We start from the raw sequence: 21,146 nt of genomic DNA, 5'->3' as shown, positions 1-21,146 counted from the left end.
TTAATGACATTTTCAGAGACTGGAAGCATTGGTTACCCCAAATGGCAGCATCAAATCTTGAATCTGCCCCTCAGGTGTATTGAATGCGGTCTTCCATCCGTCATCATGGCGATGCGTATAAGGTTATATGCCCCTCTCACGTTAAGTCTGTAAAACCATTTATCTCCAGGTAATTGGCTAAACAGGTCAGGTGTAAGGGGTAAAGGATCAGGAAGGTGCGCTGTGATTTTATTATTCTCTCTGAAGTCCAAGCATGGACGCCGCCATCCATCCTATTAACAAAAACCCCACAGTGACTGGAGAGGGGCATGGCCGTACATGACCCTTAGCCGGACACTGGAAGGGGGTAAATAAGCGAGATTTCGGCATTTTAGCTCCTGGTGTGGAGGCGATAGCACAATCATATGCCGCCATATACTAGACGTCCGGTAACCGGTAATAATTCCCTCATGTGTGGGGTCTATTTGTCTCCAGAGAAATCACACGTTACATTCCACACAGAACATTGTGTAGAAAAGGCGGCGCGAGGTCATTGTGCCAGTAGTGAGGGCGAATAATGGCGGAAATGTCACTGACTGAGGAGAAGTCTCCATGTAGCGTCTTCACTGCGGATCACGTGACCCCTGACTCCTCCCTCCTGTGACCTCATCACAGGTCCTGTGCACACAGAGCAGCCATATATGTGGAGTGCGGCTCTGCAAGTGGAGGTATGTGGAGATTCCCCATTACTGAGCGCCGGGACATTAACCCCTTCTGCACTGAGACTCTTTTGTGGTTGTTGTTGCCACTTTATAAGAATCATAACGTTGTTGTTCTGTTTCCTGTAATAGATACATACGAGCCAACTATGGAGGACAGGAAGTGAGGGAGCGGATTGTTCTCCTAGTACAGGGCCCCTTTCTTGGCCCCACACAGTGTAATGCCCCCATTATGCCCTGTAAGCAGGGTTCTGCCCCACACCCAGCTGCCTCGGGCACTTTACCATGAGCCGGTACCTCAGATTCTTCCCCGCACCCCTTTCCTTTGCTTGGCGCCAAATCTGTTCTGCCTTTGGGGCTCCGGCCTTTATAATCTCAGTAACTGCGTCATCAAGGTTTCCTGACCACGTGCACCCTCTAGACTCTTCCCTCCGGAAACCCTCCCTCTTCCCATTGATGTCACATGGTCCCGTCTGGACGGCAGATAGCAGTCTGTACAAATGCAGCACAGCCCTGATGAGTCTTTTTTATGACTCTCCTTTTTACACCCCTTATGTAATATATATGATGGCGCTCACACAGTATAATGTTTCCACAGTACTGGCATCTCTCGTAAAAAATGTATTTTCACACTACCGAAATACCCCCACACACAGTATAATGTTCTCATAGTACCGCCATACCCCCACACACAGTATAATGTACCTACAGTACCGCCATACCCCCACACACAGTATAATGTTCTCATAGTACCGCCATACCTCCACTTTCTAATGTTCCCACAGTACTGCCCCCAAAATGCACAATATGGTACCATCCACCTCACTGACTACCTCCGACCACCGACAATAAATACTCACTTAACCTCATTCTTAACGAACTCAGGATCTATGTGATATTTACCATACAACAGTTGGATAGGCAGGAGTGTATTATCCAAAACGGTAGCCCACTTGATTGCTATGATGCCTATGAATTGACAGAGCTTGGTGGGGTGCGGTATTGGTCACCCTCTTGTTCCCATCATAATAATTTCAACTAAAGGGCAAGTAGGAAGAGAGAGGCTAAGTGCCAGAATTAGTGCATCTTAGAGATGTGCCTTTTCCGGGCGGCTGAGAGCTGATATTTTTAGCCTGGGGGCACAGTATCCATGGCCCCTTCCTAGGCTATTAATATCAAACTGCAACTGTCTGCATAGCCTTTGCTGGTTATTAATAATAATAATCTTTATTTTTATATAGCGCTAACATATTCCGCAGCGCTTTACAGTTTGTACACATTATCATTGCTGTCCCCGATGGGGCTCACAATCTAGATTCCCTATCAGTATGTCTTTGGAATGTGGGAGGAAACCGGAGTACCCGGAGGAAACCCACGCAAACACGGAGAGAACATACAAACTCTTTGCAGATGTTGTCCTTGGTGGGGTTTGAAGCCAGGACTCCAGCGCTGCAAGGCTGCTGTGCTAACCACTGCGCCACCGTGCTGCCCCCATTTTAATAGCCACCAAAGGCTAAGTATACAGTTGTGAGCTGATATTACTAGCCAGGGAAGCTCCACGGGTATTACCACCTTTCCTAGGCTATAAACAAACTTCTGTGTGTGAATCAGAGCTGAGATCTAACGTGATAGAAGATTACAGTGCGGGGAAGACGGGAAACCTTCATATAGAGGCCGGTGGGGATGGAGTCAGTGACCGACTCTGGCCAAATCTGTCTCTAGAGCCGTAGTAGAAGATGAAGATGTCGTCCTCATCATGACGTAGTTATTTCTCATGTCGCGTGTAATGAATATCTCCTGCAGTATTGCTAATGCCGATTCCAGGGTCGGTAAATGAGATGAGAATTAGCGTTATGGAAGATGAGCCTATGAGAAACGTATTCAGCTGCCGACTCCGAGGAGGAAACTGCTTGTTGTCTGTGGCCTAAATATATAGGATTTACTAGTAGATGTAAAGAAGGAAACTAAATACTGTAAAATAATAAATCAAAACTAATATCTATAATAACTTTATTTCAAAACCCAAAAAACAGGATTAAAAACTAGCACAACATCCCAAATCCCTATTATTTGGGAATGGGTAAATAAAACCTGGCCTATAGATCATAGGGCAATGGATGGGAGTAGGACAAAGAAAACCCTATAAATCCCTAGATGCTCCCTGCCTGTCAGCGGAGGTTGGCACCCTCTTGGACGCAATATGGCGCCCCCGCTCCTCGACGGCTAGCCCTATAAACCCTTAAAGTCCCTCAAATAATGTGGGTATACTATAGCCGATAATACCTCTCAATTCTTTCTCAACCAAGACCCACACAAGAGACTAAACACACTACAAAAACATACCAGGTGGTAATTCACCAATAAACAACTTTAAGAAGCCCGATCTGACCATAGCAGGCCCTATAGGTGTATAGATGTCTAACTAGCCTCTATAATGGCTATTACACCCTCCAAAAACCCTAACCGGTAATGCCTGCCTGACAGCGGAGGTTGGCACCCTCTTGAACGCAAAATGGCGCCCCCGCTCCTCGGCGGCTGTCCCTACTGACCCTAACAAACTCCCTATAAAAAAGGAACAGGATTCCTAACAATAATAGTGTCTATGGGGCTAGACCAGTGCGCCCTACCAGACTACCCCTATTGTTAGGTCAGATCAAAAGCCAAAAGCCAAGGAGACACAAGCACACAAAAGTCTAAATAAACAAACTTATTTGTGGCCTACTAAATTATTAACAGATATTGACACAACCAGGGTAGGTATAACCACTTCCACCCCCCAGAAGGAATTATTCAAAACACTTATAGCCACAACCTTAGCTTAAATATAAGGGTCTCATATTACCAATAGTAAGATGTAACTGGTATACATATATTCAAATAGAAGCCCCGATTATACATATACAGCTGGTGAAATACCAAAGAAACAAAATAAAAAAGCCTGAAACACTTATCTGTGTTCAAGGGCAGTGGGATCCCCATGCCTGCAATTAGGCACAGCATTTATCTCTGATGTGACTTCGGCACACGGACTTCGATCTACCCATATGCCTCCTGAAGAACCATATCATGGGGGGGAAACGCGTAGAGGCTTTTGATCTGACCTAACAATAGGGGTAGTCTGGTAGGGCGCACTGGTCTAGCCCCATAGACACTATTATTGTTAGGAATCCTGTTCCTTTTTTATAGGGAGTTTGTTAGGGTCAGTAGGGACAGCCGCCGAGGAGCGGGGGCGCCATTTTGCGTTCAAGAGGGTGCCAACCTCCGCTGTCAGGCAGGCATTACCGGTTAGGGTTTTTGGAGGGTGTAATAGCCATTATAGAGGCTAGTTAGACATCTATACACCTATAGGGCCTGGTATGGTCAGATCGGGCTTCTTAAAGTTGTTTATTGGTGAATTACCACCTGGTATGTTTTTGTAGTGTGTTTAGTCTCTTGTGTGGGTCTTGGTTGAGAAAGAATTGAGAGGTATTATCGGCTATAGTATACCCACATTATTTGAGGGACTTTAAGGGTTTATAGGGCTAGCCGTCAAGGAGCGGGGGCGCCATATTGCGTCCAAGAGGGTGCCAACCTCCGCTGACAGGCAGGGAGCATCTAGGGATTTATAGGGTTTTCTTTGTCCTACTCCCATCCATTGCCCTATGATCTATAGGCCAGGTTTTATTTACCCATTCCCAAATAATAGGGATTTGGGATGTTGTGCTAGTTTTTAATCCTGTTTTTTGGGTTTTGAAATAAAGTTATTATAGATATTAGTTTTGGTATATTTATTTTGATTGACACTAATCTGAGTATCTAGTACTATACTTCTTAAAATAATAAATCTCCTCATATGTTTCCCTTATTATCTCCAGTTATTGTATTATTATACAGGATTCTTATGATGTTACATCGGCTCATCTTCTCATTCAGGTCTCTACAATATCGGATCCTTTCAGTGAAGATCTTCTACAAAAGAACATTTTCCTGATTTACCCATCAAAGATGGATATGGACAGAGACAAGATGGCGGAGAGGATATTACACCTCACCCTAGAGATCCTCTTCTGGCTTACTGGAGAGGTGAAAGATTCTGATGACGTCACATTACATCATTCTTATCTATGGGAATAACAGATGGACAGAACTGGAGAGGTGAGGACTCTGGAAATGTCTGTAGTGAGATTTATTAATGTGTCTCTCCATTACCAGGATTACACAGTGGTGAAGAAGACCTCTAGTGATCGCTGTCAGAACCCTGTGTCTGAGGGATGGGGAAGACCCCTGAGCCCAATCACGGGGCCTCCACCTCACCCCCTGATCCATGAGGACATCAATGACCAGAAGATCCTAGAACTCATCTACAAGATGATTGAGCTGCTGACTGGAGAGGTGACAGTGCTGGGAATGCTGGGACATTATACAGTAATGCTATGAAGGGATCGGGGGATGACGGTATCATTGTATGTGTCAGGTTCCTATAAGGTGTCAGGATGTCGCTGTCTATTTCTCCATGGAGGAGTGGGAGTATTTAGAAGGACACAGAGATCTGTACAAGAACGTCATAATGGAGGTTCCCCAGCCCCTCACATCTCCAGGTAATAGACAGGACTAAATACATACAGCCTATAATTATCTGTATGTAAAGAATGAATTCACTCCCTGTATGTGTTTCCTCCAGATCTATCCAGTAAGAGGACAACACCAGAGAGATGTCCCCGTCCTCTTCTTCCACAGGACTGTAGCGAAGAAGATCCCAATGCTCCTCAGGATCATCAGGTAGATGGAGAGAAGGTGTCAGGAGATCTCCCCTATGATGTGTAGATGCCGGTGAAGGTCTTGTGCTCAGTCTTGTTTTATCCAGCAGTATTATATGTTTTATACTTGTGTAATGAGAACGGTGGAGATGGCAGGATTAGAGCTGATCATAGATGAGACTTCTCCATCTGACGGTGACTTTTATAATATTTGTTTCAGGGTGAAGATCTGACCCATATTAATACTACAGAGACATATGTGAGGGGGGATGAGCGGTGTAAAGAGGAGATTCCCACATATGGCTACCCAAGTGAGTAGTAACCACTAAATGCAGAGAAGTCACAGATTCTTCTCAGTCACTGGCTGCTTTATCGGTGGTGTAGTTCGGCCGTATTACCATGATCACCATTTTGCCTCTAGACCACAACATTCTCCTCCATCCAAAACTGTTCAAATGACTTTGGGCATTAAAAGCCCATTTCTATAGAACTTACAACCTGGTAGATCCACCTCCCCCCTGGGTTTAGGAGACGCTGTTACCTGCCCAGATCTGTAAACTATAAAGCCAAATGACAGCATACGGAGAATGTGCTGACAAGATAGAAAATCACTTGAAGAAAAATATTCTGATGGGCCTGTAAGAGAAAGCGGAGGGTAATGATGCTGTTGGCTTCCTAGAACCCTGAGATCTTATCGGATGAATCTCCCTTCTCTCCCTTCTGTGCTGCTGAATGTGATCATTTGGTCCCTACAAGACCAGGTCCAGTCTTTCTGGCCAAACTTCACTTTTATGACCGACAACATTAAATTGAAGTCATTGTTATGGGGGACTTCAACTACCCTGAAATAGATTGGGGAACAGAAACCTGCAGTTCCAGCAAAGTTAATCGATTTTTGACAACTATGAGAGACAATTACCTTTCACAACTGGTTCAGGACCCAACAAGAAGGGGTTGTGGTGGTTGACCAATGAAGACTTGGCTTGTTCCTCAGCAGAGATGAGGGAGGTTGGAGGGGGCAGTGGGGGCGGAGGAAGGAGTTAAAGGTTTTGAATAACTGTTTGGGGTTGTAGGATAGGGAAGATACGAGGGTTGTGAAGTAGACCTGTTTAGCAGATGTGAGAGCAGATTTAAAAGCGAGCATTGCCTGTTGCCTTCTCGCAATACCCTACATATGATTGTACACTACTCTCTGGGCACATGGCAGTGTTCAGAAGGGAAGGAGCGCCATTTAGCTGTTTGACTGCAGATCTAGCTGGAATAGTTTGCAGAGACAATGTATTGTGAACACTGTTCATGGTCAACTGGCAGCTCAAAAGATCTCCACCATGAACATGCTTGGCACTATCTTCTCTGCTTTCCATATCCCAAGGATTGCCTTGTTCATCGCCCTATAACACCATTACATGGATCTGGACTTACACTGGGACCCCTAGGCTTGGACCATGGAGTTACCTGCTATTCTGTGGTGTTAGATGGCAAGAAGAATAGTCAGGTAGCTGGGTCAGAACCAGAAGGACAGAATCAAGAAGGCAAGAGTAGTCAGTAAACGGTCCACGGTCACAACAGTAAACCAATACACAAGCCGCAAGCTGAGCACAGAGGACTGAACCAGAAGAGGACAACGCTGTTTCTGGCAGATTCCGGCCATGTGCTTTGAGCTTTAGTAGGGTGTGATACTTCCCAATTGGCTGAAGTAGGGAGCAGATTACTCCAGCTGGACAACAGGAACAGATCCCAGATGAGATTGGACACACCATGTGCAGAAGCCCTAATATGACTAAATGACAGAAAATCAGAATAGTCGAAATCCTCATAAAGTGATTCCATTTTATAAATTAACTAGATGGTGGCCCGATTCTAACGCATCGGGTATTCTAGAATATGCATGTCCACGTAGTATATTGCCCAGCGACGTAGTATATTGCCCAGCCCACGTAATATATTGCCCAGCCACGTAGTATATTGCCTAGCGACGTAGTATATTGCACAGCCCACGTAGTATATTGCCCAGTGACGTACTATATTGCTCAGCCACATAGTATATTGCCCAGCCATTTAGTATATTGCCCAGCCACGTAGTATATTGTCCAGCCACGTAGTATACTGCGCAGCCACGTAGTATATTGCCCAGTCACGTACTATATTGCCCAGTCACGTAGTATATTGCCCAGCCACGTAGTATATTGCCCAGTCACATAGTATATTGCCCAGCCACGTAGTATATTGCCCAGTCACGTAGTATATTGCCCAGCCACGTAGTATATTGCACAGTCACGTAGTATACAGCACAGAGCCACATAGTATATTGCACAGCGACGTAGTATACAGCACAGAGCCACGTAGTATATTGTCCAGCCACGTAGTATATTGCCCAGCGACGTAGTATATTGCCAGCCACGTAGTATACAGCAGAGCCACATAGTATATTGCCCAGTGACATAGTATACAGCACAGAGCCACGCAGTATATTGCCCAGCGATGTAGTACACAGCACAGAGCCACGTAGTATATTGCCCAGTAACGTAGTATATTGCCCAGCGACGTAGTATATTACCCAGCTTCGTATGTCACAGGTTAAAAAATAAAAAATAAGCATACTCACCTAATGATCCCAGGGCCCCTTGTAGTTTAACATACTCACCATTCTTGTCGCTGCTCCTCAGCGTCCCGTCTCTCCGCCTCCTGGGATCCAACGGCGCTATGCCGATGGGCGTGCGGCTGCCGCCATCTTCCGTTCCCAGGATGCTTTGCGAAATTACCCAGATGACACGGCAAGGAAGGACCTACCGACAATCTGCAAGGACTTTGAAGAGTTGGGGAAGAAAGTAAAGGAACTGGATGCACAGGTAGTTTTTTCTTCTATCCTTCCAGTAGATGGGCATGGCACCAGGAGATGGAACAGGATCCTTGATGCAAACAACTGGCTAAGACGATGGTGCAGACAACAAGGATTTGGATTCCTGGACCACGGTGTGAATTACTGGTATGATGGACTCCTCGCCAGAGACGGACTACACCTCAACAAACCTGGGAAACACACATTCGCCAGAAGACTCGCTACACTCATCAGGAGGGCGTTAAACTAGAAGAAGAGGGGACGGGAAGAAAAACATTAGACTCGTACAAAGACGACCCAGGAAAACATACTCAGAAGGGAGGTAAGAACATTTCTAAAACAATCCACAGTGAGGAGATTGGAACAAAACAAAATCCTCTAAACTGCATGCTCACAAACGCCAGAAGCCTGACAAACAAGATGGAAGAACTAGAAGCAGAAATATCTACAGGTAACTTTGACATAGTGGGAATAACCGAGACATGGTTAGATGAAAGCTATGACTGGGCAGTTAACTTACAGGGTTACAGTCTGTTTAGAAAGGATCGTAAAAATCGGAGAGGAGGAGGGGTTTGTCTCTATGTAAAGTCTTGTCTAAAGTCCACTTTAAGGGAGGATATTAGCGAAGGGAATGAAGATGTCGAGTCCATATGGGTTGAAATTCATGGAGGGAAAAATGGTAACAAAATTCTCATTGGGGTCTGTTACAAACCCCCAAATATAACAGAAAGCATGGAAAGTCTACTTCTAAAGCAGATAGATGAAGCTGCAACCCATAATGAGGTCCTGGTTATGGGGGACTTTAACTACCCGGATATTAACTGGGAAACAGAAACCTGTGAAACCCATAAAGGCAACAGGTTTCTGCTAATAACCAAGAAAAATTATCTTTCACAATTGGTGCAGAATCCAACCAGAGGAGCAGCACTTTTAGACCTAATACTATCTAATAGACCTGACAGAATAACAAATCTGCAGGTGGTTGGGCATTTAGGAAATAGCGACCACAATATTGTGCAGTTTCACCTGTCTTTCACTAGCGGGACTTGTCAGGGAGTCACAAAAACATTGAACTTTAGGAAGGCAAAGTTTGAACAGCTTAGAGATGCCCTTAATCTGGTAGACTGGGACAATATCCTCAGAAATGAGAATACAGATAATAAATGGGAAATGTTTAAGAACATCCTAAATAGGCAGTGTAAGCGGTTTATACCTTGTGGGAATAAAAGGACTAGAAATAGGAAAAACCCAATGTGGCTAAACAAAGAAGTAAGACAGGCAATTAACAGTAAAAAGAAAGCATTTGCACTACTAAAGCAGGATGGCACCATTGCAGCTCTAAAAAACTATAGGGAGAAAAATACTTTATCTAAAAAACTAATTAAAGCTGCCAAAAAGGAAACAGAGAAGCACATTGCTAAGGAGAGTAAAACTAATCCCAAACTGTTCTTCAACTATATCAATAGTAAAAGAATAAAAACTGAAAATGTAGGCCCCTTAAAAAATAGTGAGGAAAGAATGGTTGTAGATGACGAGGAAAAAGCTAACATATTAAACACCTTCTTCTCCACGGTATTCACGGTGGAAAATGAAATGCTAGGTGAAATCCCAAGAAACAATGAAAACCCTATATTAAGGGTCACCAATCTAACCCAAGAAGAGGTGCGAAACCGGCTAAATAAGATTAAAATAGATAAATCTCCGGGTCCGGATGGCATACACCCACGAGTACTAAGGGAACTAAGTAATGTAATAGATAAACCATTATTTCTTATTTTTAGGGACTCTATAGCGACAGGGTCTGTTCCGCAGGACTGGCGCATAGCAAATGTGGTGCCAATATTCAAAAAGGGCTCTAAAAGTGAACCTGGAAATTATAGGCCAGTAAGTCTAACCTCTATTGTTGGTAAAATATTTGAAGGGTTTCTGAGGGATGTTATTCTGGATTATCTCAATGAGAATAACTGTTTAACTCCATATCAGCATGGGTTTATGAGAAATCGCTCCTGTCAAACCAATCTAATCAATTTTTATGAAGAGGTAAGCTATAGGCTGGACCACGGGGAGTCATTGGACGTGGTATATCTCGATTTTTCCAAAGCGTTTGATACCGTGCCGCACAAGAGGTTGGTACACAAAATGAGAATGCTTGGTCTGGGGGAAAATGTGTGTAAATGGGTTAGTAACTGGCTTAGTGATAGAAAGCAGAGGGTGGTTATAAATGGTATAGTCTCTAACTGGGTCGCTGTGACCAGTGGGGTACCGCAGGGGTCAGTATTGGGACCTGTTCTCTTCAACATATTCATTAATGATCTGGTAGAAGGTTTACACAGTAAAATATCGATATTTGCAGATGATACAAAACTATGTAAAGCAGTTAATACAAGAGAAGATAGTATTCTGCTACAGATGGATCTGGATAAGTTGGAAACTTGGGCTGAAAGGTGGCAGATGAGGTTTAACAATGATAAATGTAAGGTTATACACATGGGAAGAAGGAATCAATATCACCATTACACACTCAATGGGAAACCACTGGGTAAATCTGACAGGGAGAAGGACTTGGGGATCCTAGTTAATGATAAACTTACCTGGAGCAGCCAGTGCCAGGCAGCAGCTGCCAAGGCAAACAGGATCATGGGGTGCATTAAAAGAGGTCTGGATACACATGATGAGAGCATTATACTGCCTCTGTACAAATCCCTAGTTAGACCGCACATGGAGTACTGTGTCCAGTTTTGGGCACCGGTGCTCAGGAAGGATATAATGGAACTAGAGAGAGTACAAAGGAGGGCAACAAAATTAATAAAGGGGATGGGAGAACTACAATACCCAGATAGATTAGCGAAATTAGGATTATTTAGTCTAGAAAAAAGACGACTGAGGGGCGATCTAATAACCATGTATAAGTATATAAGGGGACAATACAAATATCTCGCTGAGGATCTGTTTATACCAAGGAAGGTGACGGGCACAAGGGGGCATTCTTTGCGTCTGGAGGAGAGAAGGTTTTTCCACCAACATAGAAGAGGATTCTTTACTGTTAGGGCAGTGAGAATCTGGAATTGCTTGCCTGAGGAGGTGGTGATGGCGAACTCAGTCGAGGAGTTCAAGAGAGGCCTGGATGTCTTCCTGGAGCAGAACAATATTGTATCATACAATTATTAGGTTCTGTAAAAGGACGTAGATCTGGGGATTTATTATGACGGAATATAGGCTGAACTGGATGGACAAATGTCTTTTTTCGGCCTTACTAACTATGTTACTATGTTATGTTACTTAGCGGTCTTGCGAGACCGCTAGATCTTGTGGGTAATTTCGCAATGCATCGCTGGGAAAGAAAGATGGCGGCAGGCGCAAGCGGACAACGGAGGGTGAGTATAGCTGGTTTTTGTTTCTTTACTATTTTTAACATTACTTTTTTTTTACTATTGATGCCGCATAGGCAGCATCAATAGTAAAAGGTTGGGGATACACAGGGTTAATAGCGACGGTAACGGAGTGCGTTACCCGCGGCATAACGCGGTCCGTTACCGCCGGCATTAACCCTGTGTTAGCGGTGACCGGAGGGGAGTATGGAGCGGGCACTGGGGACAGTGACTGCGGGGAGCATGGAGCGGAGCGCAGGGGACACTGCGGGGAGTATGGACCGGAGCGTCGGGGACACTGCGGGGAGTATGGAGTGGAGCAACAGGGACACTGCGGGGAGTATGGAGCGGAGCGCCGGGGACACTGCGGGGAGTATGGAGCGGAGCGCTGGGGACACTGCGGGGAGTATGGACCGGAGCACCGGGGACACTGCGGGGAGTATGGACCGGAGCGCCGGAGACACTGACTGCGGGAAGTATGGAGCGGAGCGCCGGGGACACTGCGGGGAGTATGGACCGGAGCGCCGGGGACACTGACTGCGGGGAGTATGGAGCGGAGCACCGGGGACAGTGACTGCGGGAAGCATGGAGCGGAGTGCCGGGGACACTGCGGGGAGTATGGAGCGGAGTGCCGGGGACACTGCGGGGAGTATGGACCGGAGTGCCAGGGACACTGTGGGGAGTATGGACTGGAGCGCCGGGGACACTGACTGCGGGAAGTATTGAGCGGAGCGCCGGGGACACTGCGGGGAGTATGGAGCGGAGCGCCGGGGACAGTGACTGCGGGAAGCATGGAGCGGAGCGCCGGGGACACTGCGGGGAGTATGGAGCGGAGTGCCGGGGACACTGCGGGGAGTATGGACCGGAGCACCGGGGACACTGCGGGGAGTATGGACTGGAGCGCCGGGGACACTGCGGGGAGTATGGACCGGAGCGCCGGGGACACTGACTGCGGGAAGTATGGAGCGGAGCGCCGGGAACACTGCGGGGAGTATGGACCGGAGTGCCGGGGACATTGACTGCGGGGAGTATGGAGCGGAGCGCCGGGGACAGTGACTGCGGGAAGCATGGAGCGGAGCGCCGGGGACACTGCGGGGAGTATGGAGCGGAGCGCCGGGGACACTGACGGCGGGGATCGGGGAGTATTGAGCGGATCGCCGGGGACACTGACTGCGGGGAGTAAGGAGCGGCCATTTTCTTCCGGACTGTGCCCGTCGCTGATTGGTCGCGGCAGCCATGACAGGCAGCTGGCGAGACCAATCAGCGAATGAATAACCGTGACAGAAGGACAGACAGACGGAAGTGACCCTTAGACAATTATATAGTAGATTCACTGAGGGTTATAATCTATACATATGTGGTCAAAATTGTTGGTAATTCTCGTTTAATGACAGAAGAAAACACAGTGGTCACAAAAATAACTTGAATCTGACAAAAGTAATAATATAAGATCTATGAAAATGAACAAGTGAAAGTCAGACATTGCTTTTCAACCATGCTTCCACAGAATGTAAAAAGATAAAATTCATGAAATAGGCCTGTACAGAAATGATGGTATCCCTGAAAAAAATGTGACAAAAGGGACATGTTAAATCTCGGTGTGTCCACTAATTAGCATCACAGGTGTCTACAATCTTAGAATCAGTGAGTGGCCTGTATATAGGGCTACAGATACTCACTGTGCTGTGTGGTGACATGGTGAGTATCACACTCAACATGGACCAGAGGAAGCAAAGGAGAGAGTTGTCTCAGGAGATTAGTAAGAAAAATATAGACAAACATGTTAAAGGCATCTCCAAGCAGCTTGATGTTCCTGTGACTACAGTCGCACATATTATTCAGAAATGTAAGATCTATGAGACTGTAGCCAACCTCCCTGGACACAGGAGGAAAATTGATGACAAATCAAAGAGACGGATAATACGAATGGTAACAAAAGAGCCCAGAAAAACTTCTAAACAGATTAAATGTCAACTTCAAGCTCAAGGAACATCAGTGTCAGATCGCACCATCCTTCGTTGTATGAGCCAAAGTGGACTTCATGGGAGACGACCAAGGAGGACTCATTTGCCAAATTACATGTTGACAAGTCACAAAGTTTCTGGGAGAATGTCCTATGGACAAATGAGACAAAAATGGCACTTTTTGTTAAGATAGATCAGCTTTATGTTCAGACAGAAAAATGAAGCATATCAAGAAAAGAACACTGTCCCTACTGTGAAACATGGAGGAGGCTCTGTTATGTTCTGGGGCTGCTTTGCTGCTTCTGTCACAGGGTGTCTAGAATCTGTGCAGGGTACAATGAAATCTCAAGACTATCAAGGGATTCTAGGGGGATATGTGCTGCCCAGTGTCAGAAAGCTTGGTTTCAGTCGCAGGTCGTGGGTCTTGCAACAGGATAATCACCCAAAACACAGCTAAAAACACCCAAGGAATGGCTAAGAGGGAAACATTGGACTAGTCTGAAGTGGACTTCTATGAGCCCTGACCTAAATCCTATTGAGCATCTTTGGAAAGAGCTGAAACATGCCGTCTGGAAAAGGCAACCTTCAGTCACGAGACAACTGGAGCAGTTTGCTCTTGAGTAGTGGCCAAAATACCTATTGAAAGGTGCAGAAGTCTCATTGACAGTTACAGGAATCCTTTGATTGCAGTGATTGCCTCAAAAGGTTGTGCACAAAATATTAACCCTTTCACGCCAGAGCCTGTTTTTGCCAATTTTTTTCAATTCTGACCAGTGTCACTTTGAGGTCATAACTCTAAAACACTTCAATGAATCCTGGTGATTCTGAGACTGTTTTCTTTTGACATATTGTACTTTATGATAGTGGTAATATTTCTTCGATATTACTTGTGTTTATTTGTTTAAAAAAATGGAAATTTGGCGAAAATTTGGAAAATTTCGCAATTTTCCAAATTTTTTTGTATGCTCTTAAATTACAGAGATATGTCACACAAAAAAGTTAATAAATAACATTTCCCACATGTCTACCTTACATCAGCACAATTTTGGAAACAATTTTTTTTTTTTTTAGTTACAAAGTTGTAAGGGTTAAAAGTTGACCAGCGATTTCTCATTTTTACAACAAAATGTACAAGACCATTTTTTTAGGGACCACTTCACATGTGAGGTGAGTTTGGGGGGTCAATATGACAGAAAATACCCAAAAGTGACACCATTCTAAAAACTGCGCCCCCTCAAGGTGCTCAAAACCACATTCAAGAAGTCTATTAATAGTGATTGAGTATACTCGTTGCTCGGGTTTTCCGAGCACGCTGGGGTGACCTCCGAGTATTTGTTATTGCTCGGAGATATAGTTTTCATCGCCTCAGTTGCATGATTTACGGCTTCCAGATGCGCTGAATACATGTGCGGAATACCTGTTTGCTAGGGAATTCCCACATGTATTCAGCGTATCTGGAAGCCGTAAATCATGCAACTGAGGCGATGAAAACTATATCTCCGAGCAATAACAAATACTCGGAGGTCACCCCAGCGTGCTCAGGAAAACCCGAGCAACGAGTACACTCACTCATCACTATTTATTAACCCTTCAGGTGCTTCACAGGAATGAATGGAATGTGGAAGGAAAAAATAAACATTTACTTTTCTTTCACAAAACTTTTCATTTAGACCTAATTTGTTTTTACTTTCACAAGGGTAACAGGAGAAAATGGACTATATATATTCTGCAATTTCTCCTGAGCACGCTGATACCCCGTATGTGGGGGAATACTACTGTTTGGGCGCATGGCAGAGCTCAGAAGGGAAGGAGCGCCATATTGGAGAGCAGATTTTGCTGGAATTGTTTGTGGGTGACATGTCACATTGTCAGAGCCCCTGAGGTTCCAGAACAGCATAAGCCCCCAAAAGTGACTGCATTTTACGAAATACTTCCCTGAATGAATTCTTCTAGAGGTGCAGTGAGCAAACTGACACCACAGCTGCTCCATAGAAAATTATACCATTGGGCAGTGAAGAAAAAATAATTACATTTTTACCACTAAAATGTTGTTTAACCCCAGAATTTACATTGGAAAATAGGTAGATAGGTAAATAGTCACTACACCCATAGATGAATTCCAATTCCAAGAGGGGTGTCATTTCCAATTCCCAGAGAGTTGTCATTTCCAAAATGGGGTCACTTCAGGGGGGATTATGCTGTTATGGCACTTTGGAGAGCTGCTAAGTGCCAGAACAGCAGAATTCCCCCCTGAAGTGACCCCATTTTGGAAATGACAACTCTCTGGGAATTCATCTATGGATATAGTGACATTTGCACTCCACGGATGATTTCCAGAAACACTTATTGGAAGTTTTAGAGCAAAAATTGCAAAAATGTCATTGTAGTGCCCAATATATTGTGCCCAGTTTGTGTCTCTGGAGACATCCCCCCACCTACCCTCGGAAATTAAGTCAGCTCTACTCAGATGTGTCTGTCACTAAATAAACCAAATGCTTGAATGCCAAAAAAGTTTAAAAACATGGTTCTGTGTGGAAGATTGTATATCAGCCATGGAGGCATAAGTCCGGCAATGATGGGCATTGTGGGCAATAATAGCGGGTATCATGCCTCATTCCTCTCTTGGAACATACACAACATCTGACGAAGGAACAGTGCGTCCGAAACGCGCGTCGGGGTGCCCTGGAGAGCTACTGGTGGTCCCTGGAATCATATATACTACTAATATAAAGTAAGTGTCCTCCTATATTGTCCTTATATCGCCCATTTTTTTACTCCAATTGGTTTAACATCACTTAGTTTTGTGCACATTCTTTTTTACACACATAAATTATACTGCACATAAGCGTTGTATATTTTCTTTACATCCACTTCCGCTTTAAGTCCTTTTACATTTGATTAGCACAGTTTGGTTTGGTCTAATGGGCTATTTGGAATATCTTACAGACACCTAATCTATACAATCGGGCCACAAGCTAGCCACAGGCACTGCTGTGTGTATATATATATATATATATATATATATTTTTTTTTTTTTAATATACATTTTTATACATATATATATATATATATATATATATATTTTTTTTTTACTCTCAACTATTAATGTTATTTTGTATGGTCTACTATTAATATTTAATAAACATTTATATGATTACATTCTCTGTTGTGATTGCTCTATGGGATTTTACTATGTGGTGAGCATGACTTCTTCTATGTCCCCAGATAAGTAGGGCATCCTGGTGGGTTTAGTTGGCTATCTTTCCTTCATAAATGCAAAAAGCTGATGTGTATCCGGTTTTAGGGTACCGTCACACAGTGGCATTTTGATCGCTACGACGGCACGATTTGTGACGTTCCAGCGATATATCCGTGACGTTCCAGCGATCTCGCTGTGTCTGACACGCTCCTGCGATCAGGGACCCCACTGAGAATCGTAGGTCGTAGCAGATCGTTTGAAACTTTCTTTCGTCGTCTAGTGTCCCGCTGTGGCGGCATGATCGCATGGTGTAACAAAGGTGTGCACGATATTGTATACGATGTGCGCATAGTAACCAACGGCTTCTACATCGCACATACGTCATGAAATTATCGCTCCAGCGTCGTACATTGCAAAGTGTGACAGCAGTCTACGACGCTGGAGCGATATTGTTACGATGCTGGAGCGTCACGGATCGTGCCGTCGTAGCGATCAAAATGCCACTGTGTGACGGTACCCTAACTCTCGCACATTTTATAGAGCATTATTCTGAACCTTGCCCTCTTAGAAGGAATAAATTGCTTGAGGTGCAGTCTTCCTTTGAATTTTACAAGGGACTCATCAATGTTTTCTGTTGGGGTGTAAAGCTTTAAGTACTTTTCTGTCAAGTCTTTCATGATGGGTCTGATTTTGAATATTCTGTCATGTCCTGGGGCATTTCTGGGCAGGCATTGACTATTGTCATTAAAATGCCAAAATCACATGAACATTTCATAACGGGTCCTAGGAAGAATGGCAGAACAATAGGACCGAATGCTCGTTTTGTAGCAAGCCCCATTGCGAATCGAATGTAAGTCCTCAAAAATTTTTCATTTCTAGGACATGAGTTGGTGTCCATAAATTTGACCTAGCATAATAGGATCATGGATTCTGGCTGATGAATTGGGACACATATAAATTTGTTTGTAGGACAATATGCTCTAGCAAGCTAATAGAAAACTCTGATGACCAAATTATTGGCAAGATAAATGAGAAAAGCCTAATTCTTTAGCCTAACCCTAACTTTTGCCTAACAGTAACCCCAACTTTAGCCTCACAGCAACTCTAACTTTAGCCCCAACACTAACCCTAACTATAACACTAACCCTAACCTGCCTTATCTGTTTTTTCTACTTTTTAACAAGATCGCTGACTGACACAGCTGTTGCCAGCAGCACTTGTAACACTGTTTCTCCTCTAATTTCTTACTGACAGGAGATCTGAGGAGAAACAGCGTTTTTATGAGGCAGATCGCCCGAGAGACTTTCGTTTGTTCATTTTCATACATTTTTGATTTATAACTTTTGTCAGATTCAATTTATTTCTGTGACCATTGTGGGTTTTTCTGTCATTAAATGAAGGGTACCAACAATTTAGACCACGTGTAGGAGGAATGAATATTTTGACTCCACAGCCACTTTCTGGAAATTAGCACAAAGTGGATGTTGAGAATGAAAACTACACAATTGCCATTTTATTACCCAGCACATAGTGCCCAGATTGTGCTCCAGGAGACACACACCGCAAATTAAGTGGATTCTTCTCACTATAATATTGGTAAATACAGGGATCCTAAATGTTGTTTGAGAACACTGCAAGACTCAGAAGTGAGAGCGGATTTTGCTGGATTGGTTTATAGAAACTCTGTTGCTTATCATCAGCCTTTGAGCCACTAATAGTGTGGGAACCTCTGTTTTTCCATTGACAGATGATGGACCTGACTGTGGACTTGTTTTTGTGAGATGAGAATTGGCATTATTTTTATCTACATAACATTGATTGGTTTCTTTTTATTCGATACTTGGGAGGCAGAATGAGCAAACAGTTGAACACCACGCACTAATGGTTCATCCAACAAGGTTTTCTATTAGACTGTGAACTGTCATTGTCTTGGTAAATAAAGTTTTTTACCTAGCTTACCATTTTTATGGACAGTTTAAGTAGAAATGTTCAAAAATATAAAACTTGAGGATATTTTATTAAAAAAAAATAGTTTTTTTTATCTTAGCAGATGACTGTACCAGGAGATCAGAGGGACAGCTGACATATTTAATTTTTAAATCTGATGATCTTGAGATCCTACAAGATACAACTGAAGTGATTGCTGTTACTCCAGATATATCATCAGCCATTCACAGCAAAGATCTGTCATCTGATCCTATGAAACAGGTCCCATCTTCTGATTTATTACTGACTACTAAGGAAAATCAAAGTCACAAAAGAGGCATTGAAAAACAAACTGCTCCTAAAGCAAAGAAGTCATTTTCATGTTCAGAATGTGGGAAATGTTTTAACCACAAATCAGATTTGGTTACTCACCATAGATCTCACACAGGGGAGAAGCCTTTTTCATGTTCAGAATGTGGGAAATGTTTTAACCGGAAAGGGAATCTTGTTAGTCACCAGAGAACTCACACAGGGGAGAAGCCTTTTTCATGTTCAGAATGTGGGAAATGTTTTGGCCAGAAATCAGATTTGGTTAATCACCATAGAACTCACACGGGGGAAAAGCCTTTTTCATGTTCAGAATGTGGGAAATGTTTTAGCCTTAAAGGGCATCTTGTTAGTCACCAGAGGACTCACACAGGGGAGAAGCCTTTTTCCTGTTCAGAATGTGGGAAATGTTTTGCACATAAATCACTGCTTGTTACTCACCATAGAACTCACACAAGGGAGAAGTCTTTTTCATGTCCAGAATGTGGAAAATGTTTTTACCAGAAATCAGATTTGCTTAATCATCATAGAACTCACACGGGGGAGAAGCCTTTTTCCTGTTCAGAATGTGGGAAATGTTTTACCTGTAAAGATCATCTTGTTAGACACCAGAGAATTCACAGAGGGGAGAAGCCTTTTTCCTGTTCAGAATGTGGGAAATGTTTTAACTGGAAATCAGATTTTGTTAAACACCATAGAACTCACACGGGGGAGAAGCCTTTTTCCTGTTCAGAATGTGGGAAATGTTTTAACCATAAAGGGAATCTTGTTGCACACCAAATAACTCACACAAGAGAGAAGCCTTTTTCATGTTCACGATGTGGGAAATGTTTTACCTATAAAGAGCATCTTGCTAGACACCTGAGAACTCACACAGGGGAGAAGCCTTTTTCCTGTTCAGAATGTGGAAAATGTTTTAGCCATAAATGGCATCTTGTTAGTCACCACCAGAGAACTCACACAGGGGACAAGCCTTTTTCCTGTTCAGAATGTGGGAAATGTTTTAACCAGAAAGCGCTTCTTGTTAGACATCAGAGAAGTCACACAGAGAAGTCTTTTTCAATTTCTTAATGTGGGAAATATTTTACTTGTAAATCAACTGTTAATAAATATCAGAGACATCACATAGGGGAGAAGCTTTTTTTTATGTTCATAATCTTGGAATAGTTTTAACCAAAATTAAATCTTCTTAAACGGGTTGTCTCTTGTCATTCTTTTGCTTGCTGACAAAAGGATAAAAATAAACTTTATTGATTCCAAATGTAAAACTATACCCATAATTCACCCCCTGGAGATTAATCAGTATGTGACTAATAGAAAAAACATGTACCCCACAGTTCAGTATATAGGGTGAGGTGACGTATACACACTCACTCTCCAAGCCTCTCATTTCTACGAGTTTCATCATCCTCACCAAAGGTGACTCATCAGGAGACTACTTAATATTGACCTATACTCAAGCGAGACTAGACAAAAAAAAAAAAAATCATGTATCATGTTATCCGAAACAGTCAGAAAACCAGCCACATATTGGCAGATCCCAGACCTCAAACTACCATATATACTCAAGAATAAGCTGACCCGAGTAGGATTGAGCGAAACGGATCGGTCATTTTCATAAGTCGCCGACTTTTGGCAAAGTCTGGTTTAATGAAACCCGATCCGATCCCTGTGGGGTTGGCCACGCGGTACGCGACTTTCACGCCAAAGTCGCATTTTAATGACGCGAAAAGCACCATTTCTCAGCCAATGAAAGTGGACGCAGAGTGTGGGCAGCGTGATGACATAGGTCTCAGTCCCCACCATCTTAGAGAAGGGCATTGCAGTGATTGGCTTGCTTTCCTCGGCGTCACAGGGGCTATAAAGGGGCATTCCCGCCGACCGCCATCTTACTGCTGCTGATCTGAGCATAGGGAGAGGTTGCTGCCGCTTCGTCAGAAGCAGGGATAGCGTTAGGCAGGGTACATTAACCCCCAAACCGCTTGTGCTGTAGCGATTTCCACTGTCCAACACCTTTTGTTTGCAGGGACAGTGGAGGCTACATTTTTTATTCCTCAGCGCTGTAGCTCATTGGGCTGCCCTAGAAGGC

General features: G+C 43.8%; 1 protein-coding gene across 2 annotated transcripts; it reads left to right on the top strand.

The window, feature by feature from the left end:
* The first annotated feature begins 665 nt into the window (after positions 1–665).
* Positions 666–20,256, top strand: LOC138662816 (gastrula zinc finger protein XlCGF57.1-like). 2 transcript variants are annotated; one of them, XM_069748776.1, is made up of 7 exons: positions 666–707; positions 4,611–4,760; positions 4,890–5,069; positions 5,152–5,275; positions 5,359–5,456; positions 5,655–5,745; positions 18,855–20,256. In XM_069748776.1, exons 1-7 carry the CDS (start codon positions 681–683, stop codon positions 20,126–20,128), a joined length of 1,944 nt encoding a protein of 647 aa, XP_069604877.1. In that variant the 5' UTR covers positions 666–680; the 3' UTR covers positions 20,129–20,256. The 2 variants fall into 2 exon arrangements, with proteins under 2 accessions (XP_069604877.1, XP_069604876.1); XM_069748775.1 differs by having other exon boundaries at positions 671–707; positions 18,852–20,256.
* Positions 20,257–21,146: the final 890 nt, after the last annotated feature.

This window comes from Ranitomeya imitator, chromosome 2, assembly GCF_032444005.1.
Source record: "Ranitomeya imitator isolate aRanImi1 chromosome 2, aRanImi1.pri, whole genome shotgun sequence".
Classification (NCBI taxonomy): Eukaryota; Metazoa; Chordata; class Amphibia; order Anura; family Dendrobatidae; genus Ranitomeya; species Ranitomeya imitator.
This window is presented reverse-complemented; position numbering and strand designations above follow the sequence as displayed.

Excerpts from the sequence above, each read along its gene's own strand:
- LOC138662816 (XM_069748775.1), top strand. The coding sequence starts at position 681 with ATGTGGAGTGCGGCTCTGCAAGTGGAG. Across the intron at positions 5,457-5,654 it reads ATGCTCCTCAGGATCATCAG|GGTGAAGATCTGACCCATAT; the intron begins GTAGATGGAGAG and ends TATTTGTTTCAG. Across the intron at positions 5,746-18,851 it reads TCCCACATATGGCTACCCAA|CAGATGACTGTACCAGGAGA; the intron begins GTGAGTAGTAAC and ends TTTTTATCTTAG.